Source organism: Cryptomeria japonica, chromosome 8 (genome assembly GCF_030272615.1).
Source record: "Cryptomeria japonica chromosome 8, Sugi_1.0, whole genome shotgun sequence".
NCBI lineage: Eukaryota > Viridiplantae > Streptophyta > Pinopsida > Cupressales > Cupressaceae > Cryptomeria > Cryptomeria japonica.
The window spans coordinates 223,323,291-223,336,722 of record NC_081412.1 but is presented as its reverse complement, the minus strand read 5'-3'; the positions used below and the strand labels follow the sequence as shown (position 1 = coordinate 223,336,722).

The 13,432-nt window shown below is 38.5% G+C and overlaps 1 protein-coding gene across 1 annotated transcript in view; it reads right to left on the bottom strand.

Moving 5' to 3' along the window:
* The window catches only part of LOC131027603 (nuclear pore complex protein NUP155), a 114,576-nt gene that overhangs the window by 53,226 nt on the left and 47,918 nt on the right, over window positions 1-13,432 (bottom strand). Inside the window, exons 7-8 of the mRNA XM_057957672.2 lie at window positions 13,166-13,378; window positions 12,529-12,776 (exon numbers count right to left, since the gene is read on the bottom strand). Of these exons, the coding sequence (XP_057813655.2) occupies window positions 12,529-12,776; window positions 13,166-13,378 (461 nt within the window). The remainder of the gene's footprint in view (window positions 1-12,528; window positions 12,777-13,165; window positions 13,379-13,432) is intronic.

Below are 13,432 nucleotides of genomic sequence, written 5' to 3'. Positions count from 1 at the left end.
AAAGTACCCAAAATAGCATCCATTGCGCATTAAATGCACCACCTCTTTCAAATTCACCCAACATGCGTTGAATATTCATCCATGCAAAAATCACCCCATTATGTCATAAATGCTCCATCATTTCCACATGCGGCGGCTGCATGCAAAAGGAATCTGCCATAAATTCAACATGCAATGACCGGGTCGCCATTTGGTCAAATATTCTGGTAATGAATGCGCCACTCTACTGCCACGTGTTCAATAGATCCTCGCCATGCAAGTGGACCCCGCCGTCGTATATCCGCTCCATATCTAGAATTGTTGGAGAGGGAAAATTCAATTCAGGAAGAATTTTCTTGAAGTTTCCTCAACTTTCCTTGCTTGAAGAAGGTTTTCCATCAATTTTCACCATCTCCTAATTTTTAGGAATTTTACACAAATTAGGATTCCAGTCCAGGAGGAAGAGAATTCTCCTACGAATCCAAATCTGTAAAATTTTTGAAATTTGGATGTGATTTGATGCCCAAGAATGGATTTTTCAATTTTTTTCCTGGGCGGGAAATTTTTTGTTCAGTTCATCCCTGATTCCTTCCTTGCCTTAGAAATTTTATCTTCAATTCATCCTTGGGTGTGATTTCTTGTTGTGGAGGAATTCTCCTTTGGAAAGAAATTTGTTCCTTACCCTGAGGAAGGAAATTCTTCATGCCTTAGCCAATTTTCATGATTTCCAAGAACTATGTCCCGAAGGAAGTAATTTCAAACACTTAGTCAATTTTTCACCTTTCCTGGAATTTCTTCTTCTTGGGCGCAATTCCTCCCCGAGGAAGGAATTTTGACTTGGTGGAGGATTCAATGAAATTTGTGAATCCTCCATGCCTCCTTCATTTTGGTGCCTGTCCTTCATCTTGGGTGGAATTTTGACTTGGTGGAGGATTCAGTGAATTTGTGAATCCTCCATGCCTCTTTGGTTTTGGCACTTGTCCTTCATCTTGGGCTGAATTTTGACTTGGTGGAGGATTCAATGAAATTTATGAATCCTCCATGAGCATCCTGGTTTGGCGCCCTCTTCAGTACCTGGGCGCTATTCCTTCCTGAAGGAGGAATTCATCATTTTGTGCACTGTCCATGAGAGGACCATTTTGGCGCCTTCCTCCCTGTTAGGAGGCAAGTTTGCCTATGGGAGGAAATCCTCAACCTTTTCAATTCTCCTTGCACATTTCATTTTGGCGCCCTTCTCAAGGCTAGGGCGGATTTTTCACTGGGGGAAGGATTTTTGAAACTTGTCCATTTCTCCATGCACTTTCCACTCTGGCGCCCTCCACAAGGCTGGGGCGGAATTTTCACTTGGTCGAGGATTCTTATACCTTTTCCACCTCTCCTTGGAAAGTCAATTTTGGCGCCCTTCTCAAGGCTAGGGCGGATTTTTCACTGGGAGAAGGATTCTTGGAACTTGTCCATTTCTCCATGCACTTTCTACTCTGGCGCCCTTGCTTGGCCTTGCGGAATTCATTGTTTGTTTGTTGTCCATGAGCACATGACTTTAGCGCCCTCCCTCAGGTCTAGGCGCTATTTCTCTCTGTGGAAGGAATTCATTCCTTGTCCATCCTTCCTTGATCCCTCCAAATTGGCGCCTTTCACCTCTCTTGGGCGCTAAAATGCCTTGGTCATGGATTCTCACATTTTCCATGCTATCCCTAGATATTTGGATTTAGCGCCCAACTGCATATCTAGGCGGAATTTTCACTCTGGTGTGGATTCACGAAATTTCCATGCTATCCCTGGACACTTGGATTTAGCACCCAACTGCATACCTGGGTGGAATTTTCACTCTGGCATGGATTCCAGCACTTAACCATTTCTGGCTTTCTCTGTCTGCTTTCTAACTTTCCGGAATTAGAGATATCTGCAAATGTCTGACCTTTGTCGCCTTGTCCGAATGATCCTATCAGCATTGACTTTCCAAAAATAGAAACCTTCAAAGTGTTAGCGTTAGACCCTTAGACAGGGTGCAGGAATGACTTACTATAAATGGAAACTTACTAAAAATAGAAATTACTAAAAATAGTAAGTTTGATTTTTGGCAAAATGACGACATTCCGGGACTCAAAAAAAATCCTACAAATTAGGAACTTTCTAAAAATAGAAAGTTGCTCCGTTTTGGCTCAAATTTTACCGAGAGGTTCATTGAAGGGCCCTGATTCCAGTCGTATGTTTAGTTTTTCCAAACCCCTAACATATACCCCTAAAATCTAGGACTAAAGGCAGAAACCCTAAAAAGGACAAAACAAGCCCTAGACTTCACCAAACTCGCTCAAACGAAAAGCAAACTAAATCCAAATGACCCTCGAACACCTGGAAAGCGGAGAGACTGACGAGACTTCTGCGAAAAGACCCAAAAAACAAAGCCAAAAGACCGAAAGGGCCTAAAAAGAAGGGGGGTCTCCATTTGCAATGGGGAGATGTGTGAAAACGTCACAACACTACCCACCTCAATAATTGGTCCTCAATTGCCCAACCTAAATATAGGCTTCGCAGTATCCTTCCATGGTTTGACACCCCTGACACTTGAAAACCCATCGAGCCTTAAGGATTTAGGATCTACAACTTCGATCACCAACAAGGTCAACAACCAAAGATAAAAGTAACTCTCACAACCAAAGATAAAAGTAACTCTCCATTGTAAGAGTTAGCTTTAGGGATAGGTACCCAAGATCAGGAGCTTCAATGAAAACTCAGGAGAGACCCAAAATGAGAGAATAACTATATTCTATCAAAGGATATCCATAACATGAAAGAAAGCTAGATGAAACTAAACAACTTCCTACTTGATCTTGAGAGTAGAGAAACACAAATAGGCTACGATCTAAAGAATTTCATAAAGATAATTACAAAAGGGTTAAAACACGACACATAAAATCGCACAGCACAATTTGTACCCTAGAAAAACTCTTTTAGTAAAAACATCAACTACAAAGGAGTATTCAATGTATTTGCATAAACAACAATACCTCAAATACAATACAACATCGAAACATCCCCCTCCAACCCCAATCACCATGTCTAGAGAAATTCCAACAACATAACTACCTACAAAATACAAATCTTCTACATCCTCATTCCAAGAATCTAATTAATAAGCAAGCCCAAAAATAAACCATGAGTAATTTTAGAAACCATGAATAATTTTTAGAAACCATGAGTGATTTCCAAACACCATGAGACAACAAACTATGTACAAATATAGCACCCAAAATGATTGGCCCAAATTCCAACACCCCTCCATGATGGGTCAAAAAGTAACTTCCCGTGTCATAGCCATCAACCAAAACTGGGTGCTTTGTTTTGGATTAAATCCTCCTTTAGCAAAATGCTCTATGATGCATTATTCTCACACATCATCAGTTGGTCAAATTATGACTTTACTAATCCACCTTATAACTCTCTCTTACATGCTCTTGCGTGTGTGTTAGAATCTCTTGCATCTTACAATGTCATAAATACTCTTAAATATCTCACAAGACATTCAATATTCTTACATAATGTCATAATACAGATTACATGTGGCATAAAGTGCCATCTCAAGTGGGACAGCCTTTCCATTGACACGTATATAATTAAAAATTAATAATATGATACGTTAGGAATTGCAATGTGTACGGCACCTGATCCCAATAAGAAGTAAATATCTTTCTCAGGAACTTATGGGAAACCCAAACATTAAAAAAGTTTCAAATTAGTGGGATAAAAACAAGAAAAATATAGCAAATATTGGAACAAAAAAAAAGCAAAAAAGAATCTTCAAGAAAAAATAGGAAAAAAAACTTATGTTTTTACTTTTTGGAAGCCATCCTAATTGCATAGGAAATGAGAAGGTGAAAGTAAAAGAGAGTGTACATTGTAAATTTTGAAATAAAGATTTTTCTTATTAATTTTGAGACTGATAATAAAAATACACACTGCACATTGCATTACTACATGGTTTGACTTCTCAAAGTTAAAACCTTGAATTCAATTACAAACTATAAAAATATAAATGTCAACTTATAAAATCTAATTTTAAAGAGAGATATTAAAAAAAATTGAAATTTGTCTCTAATATCAGTTGATGCCCTTCATATGGAGCAACATGGGATTAAAAACAGAAAAGAGACTCCAAAAAGGTACGTGTTTAAACAATAGAGCTTGCATGAGCAAAGAGCTGTTGTACGAGTATGCGAGTTGTCTTCATAGGAATAATAAAAGCTATGGCCGAAATGAAAAGCCTGTCTCCTAAGAAAACGATTTATTGATTACAAATCCTCAATCAAATACGTTGTCTTGCCATATCAATGTAAAAATACACAAAATATCGGATGCAATGTCAATCAAGAAATGTAATACATTAGAAATTCTAACAAGGTATATCCTGGGATCTAATCAAAATCTGTGATTAAAAAACTTATTCTTTTTTGATAAAAGAAAAGTTCAGTTTATTAAAAAGGATATAAAATACTAAAAACAAGTTTAAGCTTATGCATGCTTGTGGCAGAGGATTACAATCACCTAGCTGAAGATGCAATCCAAGCTAAAATCTACTGAAATTGTAAATACACATCCAGAAAAGCAAAATAGGAATCTGTAATTAGTTTGGATCTAGCATAGGTTAATATTTGATTAAAAACTAAGGCAGATTAAAAAAGAAGTAGGAACTGGAAATCCTTGGCTGCTGTTGTGAAAGTGTTGCAGATTCAAAAGAACGAGCACACTTAGAAAAAATCATTGCAGGGAAGAGGGCTTAAATAAAAAATATAACAAAAATCTTGTGACAAATCAGGAATTTATGCGGAATATACTGCACTAAATCACAAATTTCTTCCTCAAAATATCATTGACAAGTATTTTAAGAATATCACAATTTTTCACAATTGTTTGGCAGACTGGACAACAAATGACTTCACAATAAATTAAATATATTTGCTCCTATGCTGCTATATGCTCAACAGCTCAGCAAGACGGTGAGTACGCACCAGCTTTTCTGACTCTTGAGTTTTCACAGGGTTTACCCACTGAATTTGCCAGCCAAGATTTCTTGTGAGCTTTTAGCTGAGTAATCAGCAAGTTTGACTTTGATCAATACATGGGATAAATGTGCCAAAAATATGTTTCAGATGCTACAAAAACATATTTTGGTGGGTCTTTATAAGCACTTCAAATGCTGAAATAAAATCATGGCGTTTTGGTGTTTTGAGACCAAATGGCTCCTTTGATCTATTGCTAACTTTATTGACAAGCCTCCTTCATTCATGTAATGCTTATTGGCCCTCACTTTCTTCCCTCATAAGAGGTCATATACATTCGAGTCACTTGGACATTTCTTAAATTAGATTTCTAGCTTGAGTTTTTCTAATGAATCGTAGATGTCATCATCAATCAACCTTGGATCTCCAACTTCATTGATAACATGGATTGAAGAATCTACATCACTAATTGAGGGTGTGCTCCCATGAGTTTGAGATGAGACCAACCATATTTCACAATGCAACAAGATCTAACATCTTAGCCCCCATTAGGAGGGAGATTAAGAAGCACATTAGTTTTAGATGTCCTACCTACTATGAGATTCAAGGGAGACACTGCTATCTTTCCCCTTTCTTCTAGTAATCTTGTTAGAGCCAAGTGGCATTTTTTCATCATGAGGCTATCATTTATAGATATAGATGCTTTAAAGGATCCCATCACGCTTTCAAGATGGAGACAATAAGCTCTCACTGGATATGACCAGTTCACATGTTGATAGGGGCAAGTCAATGAAAAATTACCTTTTTGTGTACGATCCATACAGTGTCGGAATCCTCTAACCTCATTTTAGGGGGAATGAATTTGCTTCCTTTCAGTGTGAAGGGGATGATCCAGAAACTACAATGGATTATTCCTTATGCTAGTCATCAATAAATGGATTTTGACTTCAAGAGTAACAAAGACTGATTATCAAGCATGAATGTAACAAGCATTTTGTAGGAAAAAGAGAGATCGATCACAGTCAAATGCAAAGCATTGATATATCCTAGAGAGACCCACTCATGGGTGAAATTCCCAGCAAATGTAAGCACACTTCTGTTGTGGCCTAATCACACATCACCCCATTGCAAATGGGGACCCCCTTCTTTTTAGGTCCTCTTGGTCTTTTGGCTTTTGTTTGTTGGGTCTTTTCGCAGCAGTCTCGGCAATCTCCTTGTTTTGCAAGTGTTTGGGGGTCAATTTGATCTAGTATGCAAGTCATTTGAGTGAATTTGGCCAAGTCTGGAACCTATTTAATCCATTTTAGGGTTTTTCCCTTTAGACTTGGATTTGAAGCCTTTCCTTTAGGGTTTTGGGAAAACTAAACATTGCATTGGAATCAAGACTCTTTAAGTGACCCGCTAGTGAAATTTGAGTGAATTCTAAGCAACTTTCTTTTTTTAGAAAGTTCCTATTTTTTAGGGATTTCACTGCCTCCCGAATTGGTCTAATTTTTGCCAAAAATCAATCTTACTATTTTAGCAGTTTATGTTTTTAGTAAGTTTCTATTTTTAGTAAGTGTCGTCTCGTCCTGCTTTTCCCTAATCCTAACATTTTGAAGTAATTACTATTTATGGTAAATCTATTGCTGGTAGGTTCATCAACAGGTGGGGCTCCTAGCACTGAAGATGGAGCATTCTTGAACATTCCTAAATCCATAAAGTTTGGAAAAAGCAGGCTACTAATCAAAAAAGTGACTAAGGGTGAAAATCATTCCAAAAGTGGAAAGCATTGAAAAATCCTGTAAGTCCGGCAAGAAAATTACTTTGATCCAAAATAGCATCCTGATCCGGAAACGATTGAAAAATGGCCAAGTCAGGAAGGAAATTCCTCAGGCAGTGAAATCATGCCAAGGAAGGATGGGTGCTAAAATGAGCTCATGGAGGATTTCCTCCATGACAAAATTCCTTGGCAAAGTGAATTTAGCGCCCAAGTACAAGGGTGGGTGCTAGAATGGGGTGGTGAAGGAATTTTCCTCCTCCAAAATTCCTAAACTATGGTATTTCAGCGCCCAAAGCCAGCTCAAAGCGCTAGGTGAGGGGGGTCATGGAAAAGTCAAAAAGGTTAAAATTCCTTCACTACATGGAAATGGCGCCCAGATCCAATTGAGAGCACTAGATGGTATCATGGAAAAGAAAGAAATTAGCACTAGACGAGGGGGGTAGTGGAATTTTCCCCAAGGCATCAAATTGCTCCATGAGGGTGAATCAATGCCCAAGAAGAAAGATAGAGCGTTGGACATGGGGAGTAAAGGGAAAAGTCAGACAAGTCAAATTCCTTCACATGGTCGATTCCACGCCCAAAGATTGAAGAGTAAATTCCAAGGCATGGAAATTGAAGATCAAGGATAGATTGGAAAAGGAAATTCCCCCCGGGAAAAATTTTGAAAATCCCATTTCAAGCATCAAAATTCATCCGAATTCCAATTTTTTTTCAGAATTAGCTAAGTGAGAATTTTCTCTCTCCTAGACCCTGGGACTCAAATTTGAAAAAATTCCTTAAAAATAGGAAATGTGCAAAATTGATGAAAATTCTTCTCCATGACAAGGAAAATTCAAAACTTCAAGAAAATTCTTCCCAAAAAAAATTCTCTCAAAGGATTTCTTGCCAAGTAGATGGATAGTAAAAATCTCAAGTATATCTTTCAAACATCGCTTCAAAATTCAAAATGGAAAGTGGGCGAGTTGGTGACACAAAAAGAAAGAATATTCCAAGTTATGACGCACAGCTCAAGTCATTAATGGAAAATCCCATTTTGAAACTCAACCATAACGGCGGGACCCATTCGCATGGCATGTTGAAGAGGCAAGTATGACGCATCATTAAACCAACTGCCAAATTTGGTTTTTCGCCAACTTAGAAACTCAATGAGGAATTTTACATAACAAACAAACACAAATGATTTCTCACATGCGAATTTGGAGAAAGTTGAAGTTGGAGAGAAGTGGCAAAAGTCAGACTTGAAGAATATTTCATTCCTTGCAGACGCTTTGTTTGTGGAGGAATGGTGGAATCAAGTAAAGTAGCAGCTATTTCCAGAGAGGCACGAATTAAAAACAAGCTGAAGGGATTCCTTCCCGAGTCCAAAATTGTGTCTGAGTGGAAGGAAATGAGCGACACCAATCTTGGGACTTTCAACTTGGTTGCTTTCTGGAACAGCTAGACATGCTCCATCGCTTATTGCTACCAGAATTATTAAGAATGTAATTGTCGCGGCAGTTGGTTTCCTTCCATCCATCCAATGTCTAGAATTAATCTTGGAATGTGCGAAGCACTACAATCCAGAAAGAAGAGCAATTCTAACATCAGGCTAGAAGCTTCTTGCCAACCTGACTCCAGAAGCTATAAGGGAGACCTTTGGAATTCTAGTTGGTCATTCCATGACCTACACAACTAAGGATAGAGCTAAGGCAGTATATGATGCAGGTCCTGATAGATGTGCTAAAACAATCAACAAAAACTGGATGCAAAAGCCAAGACCTCACATTTCCAAGATGCCCAAACATCTCACTATCTTTGAATTCAAGCAGGAATATGTGGACTTATAAATGATGTTGAGTAGGATTATGGGGTGTTTGCATATCATCAATTTTGAAACGTCGATGTTCTTCTTCATTGGTGAAGTCATGAATGCAAATGGGATGGTGGATTGGGCTAGATTGATTAGCCATTACGTGCACGAACAGTTGAAAAATCTTAAGGAAAAGAAGACCCAGTACTTCTACATGAGCTCATATGTGATTTATTCACTCGCAAGGATGGGTGGCTTTGATGGCTTGCAAAGAAATGGGCCCATGGGATGTGGACTAGCACAATTGAAGGTTCATGAATGTTATCCCCAGTTGCACCTATCCAGCACTAGTTCATTCAAATTGGTGAATGACACTTTCACCATGTATTTAACCAGGTTGATGCAGAATGAACTTCATACAAGAGTGTCACCAAAGGACAAGGCCCTGGTGCAAAAGTTTGGGGCCGTGTTCCTGCAGTTTCCAAAATTTACTTATATCAGGACACAAGGATTCTCCTACCAACCACATAAATTACCAAGATATCCGTCAGATAAACTAGTGTTGCTGGAACATATCAGACAATTGACAGCATATGACCAAATTCAGAAAAAGAAAAGGAAGTTGTTTATTGAATTCCCCATTGTCCTCAGTGACTGTGGAATTGTGCCCGAACCCGGCAGCAGCTGACAAGGCAGTAGAAGAATTGGCATTTTACCACTTAACGTTCTACACATCCAGATCTTACTACGACCCATATAATAAAATTAGGAAGATCGTTGGAATGAAGTTTGTGCACAAGTTTCACTTGGAAGACTTTTGGGCGAGTGCCAAGGATGATCTTGAAGTCAGTAAGAAGATGTTTTCCAGACTACCCCTTGACATGATCAGAATTGGTGAAATAATTCAAGTACTGGATCAAGTGAAAGAAGATCCTGACTTAGTGCAATCAGAATTTGAAAAAGTGAAGGACCAGCCCATCCAGCTTTTGGATTGGTCAGAACCTGAAGTTGACAATTTGGACATTTTGGCTAGACCAGTTCTAAAATTCACCAGGCATTGGGTCGATTGGCATATCAAGACACTAAAGGAAGGAAACGTCCGCTTGAGCTACCAATCAATGGGAAATCTGGATTCCCATAGCGAGGCCACAAAGGGGTCTTCACAGGCCCAAGTTAAGGAAGGAGAGATCCAACACATCAGTTAAAAGAACTTCTGAGAAGAATGAATAAACCAACAAAAAAGAGGCCACCCAAAAGTTTTCCAAAATCACAAGGGATGGGTCTGAATCTAGAAATTTGCATATAGCTGAGCCTGCAGTGGACAAGGACAGAAATGAAACCACGCCAGATGATTATGTGATCAGAGAAGTTGATTTGGGGCATGCTTCCACAACTCAAGTGGTGGAATACTTTGAAGGATCTTCCTTGGCTATGAAGGAAAAGATGCAAAAGATGAAGGAAAAGTGTAGAAGGTTGAAAAGTGAAAACAGAGCCTTAAGCGAATATGTCAAGAGTTTCAAACATCCATTCAAGGAGGAAGATCCATCCTTTGTTCCTCCTTCCTCTCTTCCTAAAGAATCCGTTGATGAGCTAAAAAGATTAGGAAAATTGCCCACTATTCTCAGGAATGGGTGGGGAGGATGTTTTCACTGTAGCTGGGAAATTCATTGAAGACCTAGCTAGCCTTCATTCTAGACTTATTGCCTCCTGAACCGGCTGGAAGTTGCAGATAGTTTGTGGGAAGATGTACACATTTATCAGGACCTCACTATTCCGTGACTCAAGGCATTGATGAAAGTTCCTAAGGAGAAATTGATAGAGGGGAAGGTGATCCAAGAGAACGAGATTTATTACTTCTCGCGATGGATTTGTGTCGTCTGCACTGGAAGGGAAGCCTTTGAAAGATTCAACATGGAGTCCTTGACTTTGAAAGACTCAATTAGAGGGGTACAGGAGGAAATCCTCAACGCAATTGAGACATTATTCACAAGGAAGCTAAATGAAGGCGTAGTGACAGTAAATTTCCTAAGGACCCAGTTGCATGAATTTTTCTTTGTAGGATCATTTTCCAAGGCACACTTGGAAAATGTTTCTTTATTTTTCAGCACTATGTGGAAGACACAAAAAATGGTAGCAGAATGGGAGAAGTTTCTTTCCAAGAGTGAAGAAGAAATTTCCCTGATGGAGTTCAAGATAGAGAGCGTGCCAAGTGTCTCCATAGGAGAATTGGAGGCCGTCGTTGCCAAATTCATTGCTTATGCCATTAATGAGCGAGATAATGGCCATCCATTTTTGGACGAAGATCTTTTGACCGAGTGACAGTGGCATATTTATTGCTGGAATATTTTGACCAAGTGGCAGTCGGATCAATGCATGTTGAATTAATGGGGCATCATTTTGCATTCAGTCGTCACATTTAAGACATTATGGCTGATTCTTTTTGCATGCAGCCGTCGCACGTGGTGATGATGGTGCATTTATGACATAATGGGGCAATTTTTGCATGGAGGAATATTCATTGCATGTTGGGCAAATTTAGCAAAGATTGGTGCATTTAATGCATTTTGGATACCAATCGTAATGGGATGGAATTAATTGTATATGGGCATAATGGGCATTTATTGTTGATTCCCACCTTGTTGCATCGTGTGTGGGATATCTTTTAGGGAAAACCCTAATTAGGGTTTGCATGTCCTCAAGGCTTGAAGCCTATATAAAGGGGTGAACCCCCTCATTTGTATGAGGAGAGATTGCTTTTTGAGATTGTTGCGATAAGTTGTTGAGCAGTTAACTTAATACATTGTTCAATTTGATGGTGTATGTTTGTTCTGTTTTGTAACTTGCATGGTCTTGCTCTCTTCACTTAGAGTAGATTTGCTTTCAATTGTTAGATGAACAGGATTGATGAGATTGTTTGCAATGAAACCCTTGCTCATACCTTTTGTAAGTAGCTGATTGCTATTAACTTTGTAAGGTTAGTTCAAGCCTTTTATATGTGGAAACTTAACTTTGATCATCAGGTAGACATTGTTCTATGATGGTGTCTATTGGTGGTATGAAAAACTCCTGGCACAACCTTTGAAGATTGCACCATCTTTGTGTAGCTGTACAAAGTTGGCGAAGCAAAGTGCGGTTTGGTTTCACCCAAGCAATCATTGTCTCTTTGTTCTTAGATTCAACTAGATTCCCCTAAACCCTTCCCATTTACTTTCTGCATATTTTAAAATCCAAAAATCATAAAAAAAGAGCTCGTCATTGATAAATCATCCGTGATTGAATTCCTTGAAAGTTGCAAAATTGTTTAATCTTCTTCAAGTGAGCGTAAGTCCCCTTGGATTACCAGCAAAATCACATTGAGCCTACTGAGTCACTTCCATTGCATATAGAAACCTTGGAGTCGATTCCCTGAAATTACTGCGTTCTTAGCACACAGTCGTAATTTGATCAAGAGAAAGTGATTGTTGGGCAACTTTATTCTGTGTTAGACGCTGTCATAAAAAACACATCAACTACTTCCTTTTGAATCTATTCCAATATGGAAAATATATAATTAGATGGTAATTTCTCATTTTCATTTCCTTATTATTAGGACTTTAAAGGATTGCTTTCAAGAGGATAATGCACATATCACACAAATTAAATTTGTTTATGACAATTAAGGTTTTACTAAAGGGAATCATGTGGACCCATGTCTAGATATACATAAAATGAGCAGGAAAGGAGGTTCAACAGCACAAAAGCTTACAAATTAGGAAACTTTGACTCAAAAAGCTAGTCTCAGCAATGATCTTACTTAAATATGAGAAAAATAGAAAACCATTTGAAATGCAGAAAAACAAAGATAACTCAATCTACAAGTTTTGATGCAACAACCCTCTGGGGTTCCATTAGAGTATCAAGGCATTCAACCCTTTTCAGCGTCCTTGAATAAAACTTAAAAACAAGAACATGAAGTGCAAATAATTCAGTCTGATGAGAAAACTCAACAGAAAAAGACTAACCTCAAATCTTCAAATCGCTGACATAAAGTTAGCAAGTCAGCAGCTTCAGGAACTTTAACCAAGAGATCCAGAGCTTGTCTTGCCAATTTCTGCTTCTCTTCAAAATCCACAGCAGTGTTAGCTCTGTGCAGGCACTCAACTGCTTGAAAAAATTTGTAATCTGATTCATTGTAATAGCTTGGGCATCCGTCCCTCAATTTGACACTGATGTCATCCACACTTCCTCTACCATCTGGCCCAATATAATACTGGAAATAAAGTACCACAGTGAGTGCCTATAATACATGAATATGCATGAAAAGAGCAAATATGGCATGCAGATGAAAAAACTTGGCCATTGAGACCGTTGCAGTCAACCAGCACACACACAATCATTGATCCAACAACTAACATGTAGAAAGACTTAAAGTGGAAATGATAAAAAAAAGACACAACACGGTATATTGTGACAAATCATTCCTAAACAAGAAAGCTAAAACAAAAGAAGAAATGATTTATTTCCATGAAATGAACAGTGAAAAGCATCTAAAACATCTGGATAAAACTAGCAGTTATGCTTAATGTAACAGTAAAACTGCAATGACTGATAAAAACTAGAGAAGAATTCAAACCTAAGAGCAACGCTGAAAGAGCATACCTGCATCAATGCAGCAACTAATTTTGTAGCAATCAGGTCACCCTCATCTGAACAGACAAGCTGATGGAATGTCAAGTGAGCTAATTTTCGTCGCATGCTACTATCCAAGCTCTGTGCTAGCCTAGCCACATGGTGTTGAGAAAGAAGTTGAAGAAGAAGAAGTGCTTCGCCCGATCTTCTTAGCAATCGCCTTATGCACTCCATGCTTCTAACCTAACATCAAAATCCAATAGAGTACATAAACAAAATTGCAAAAAACAGGCATCA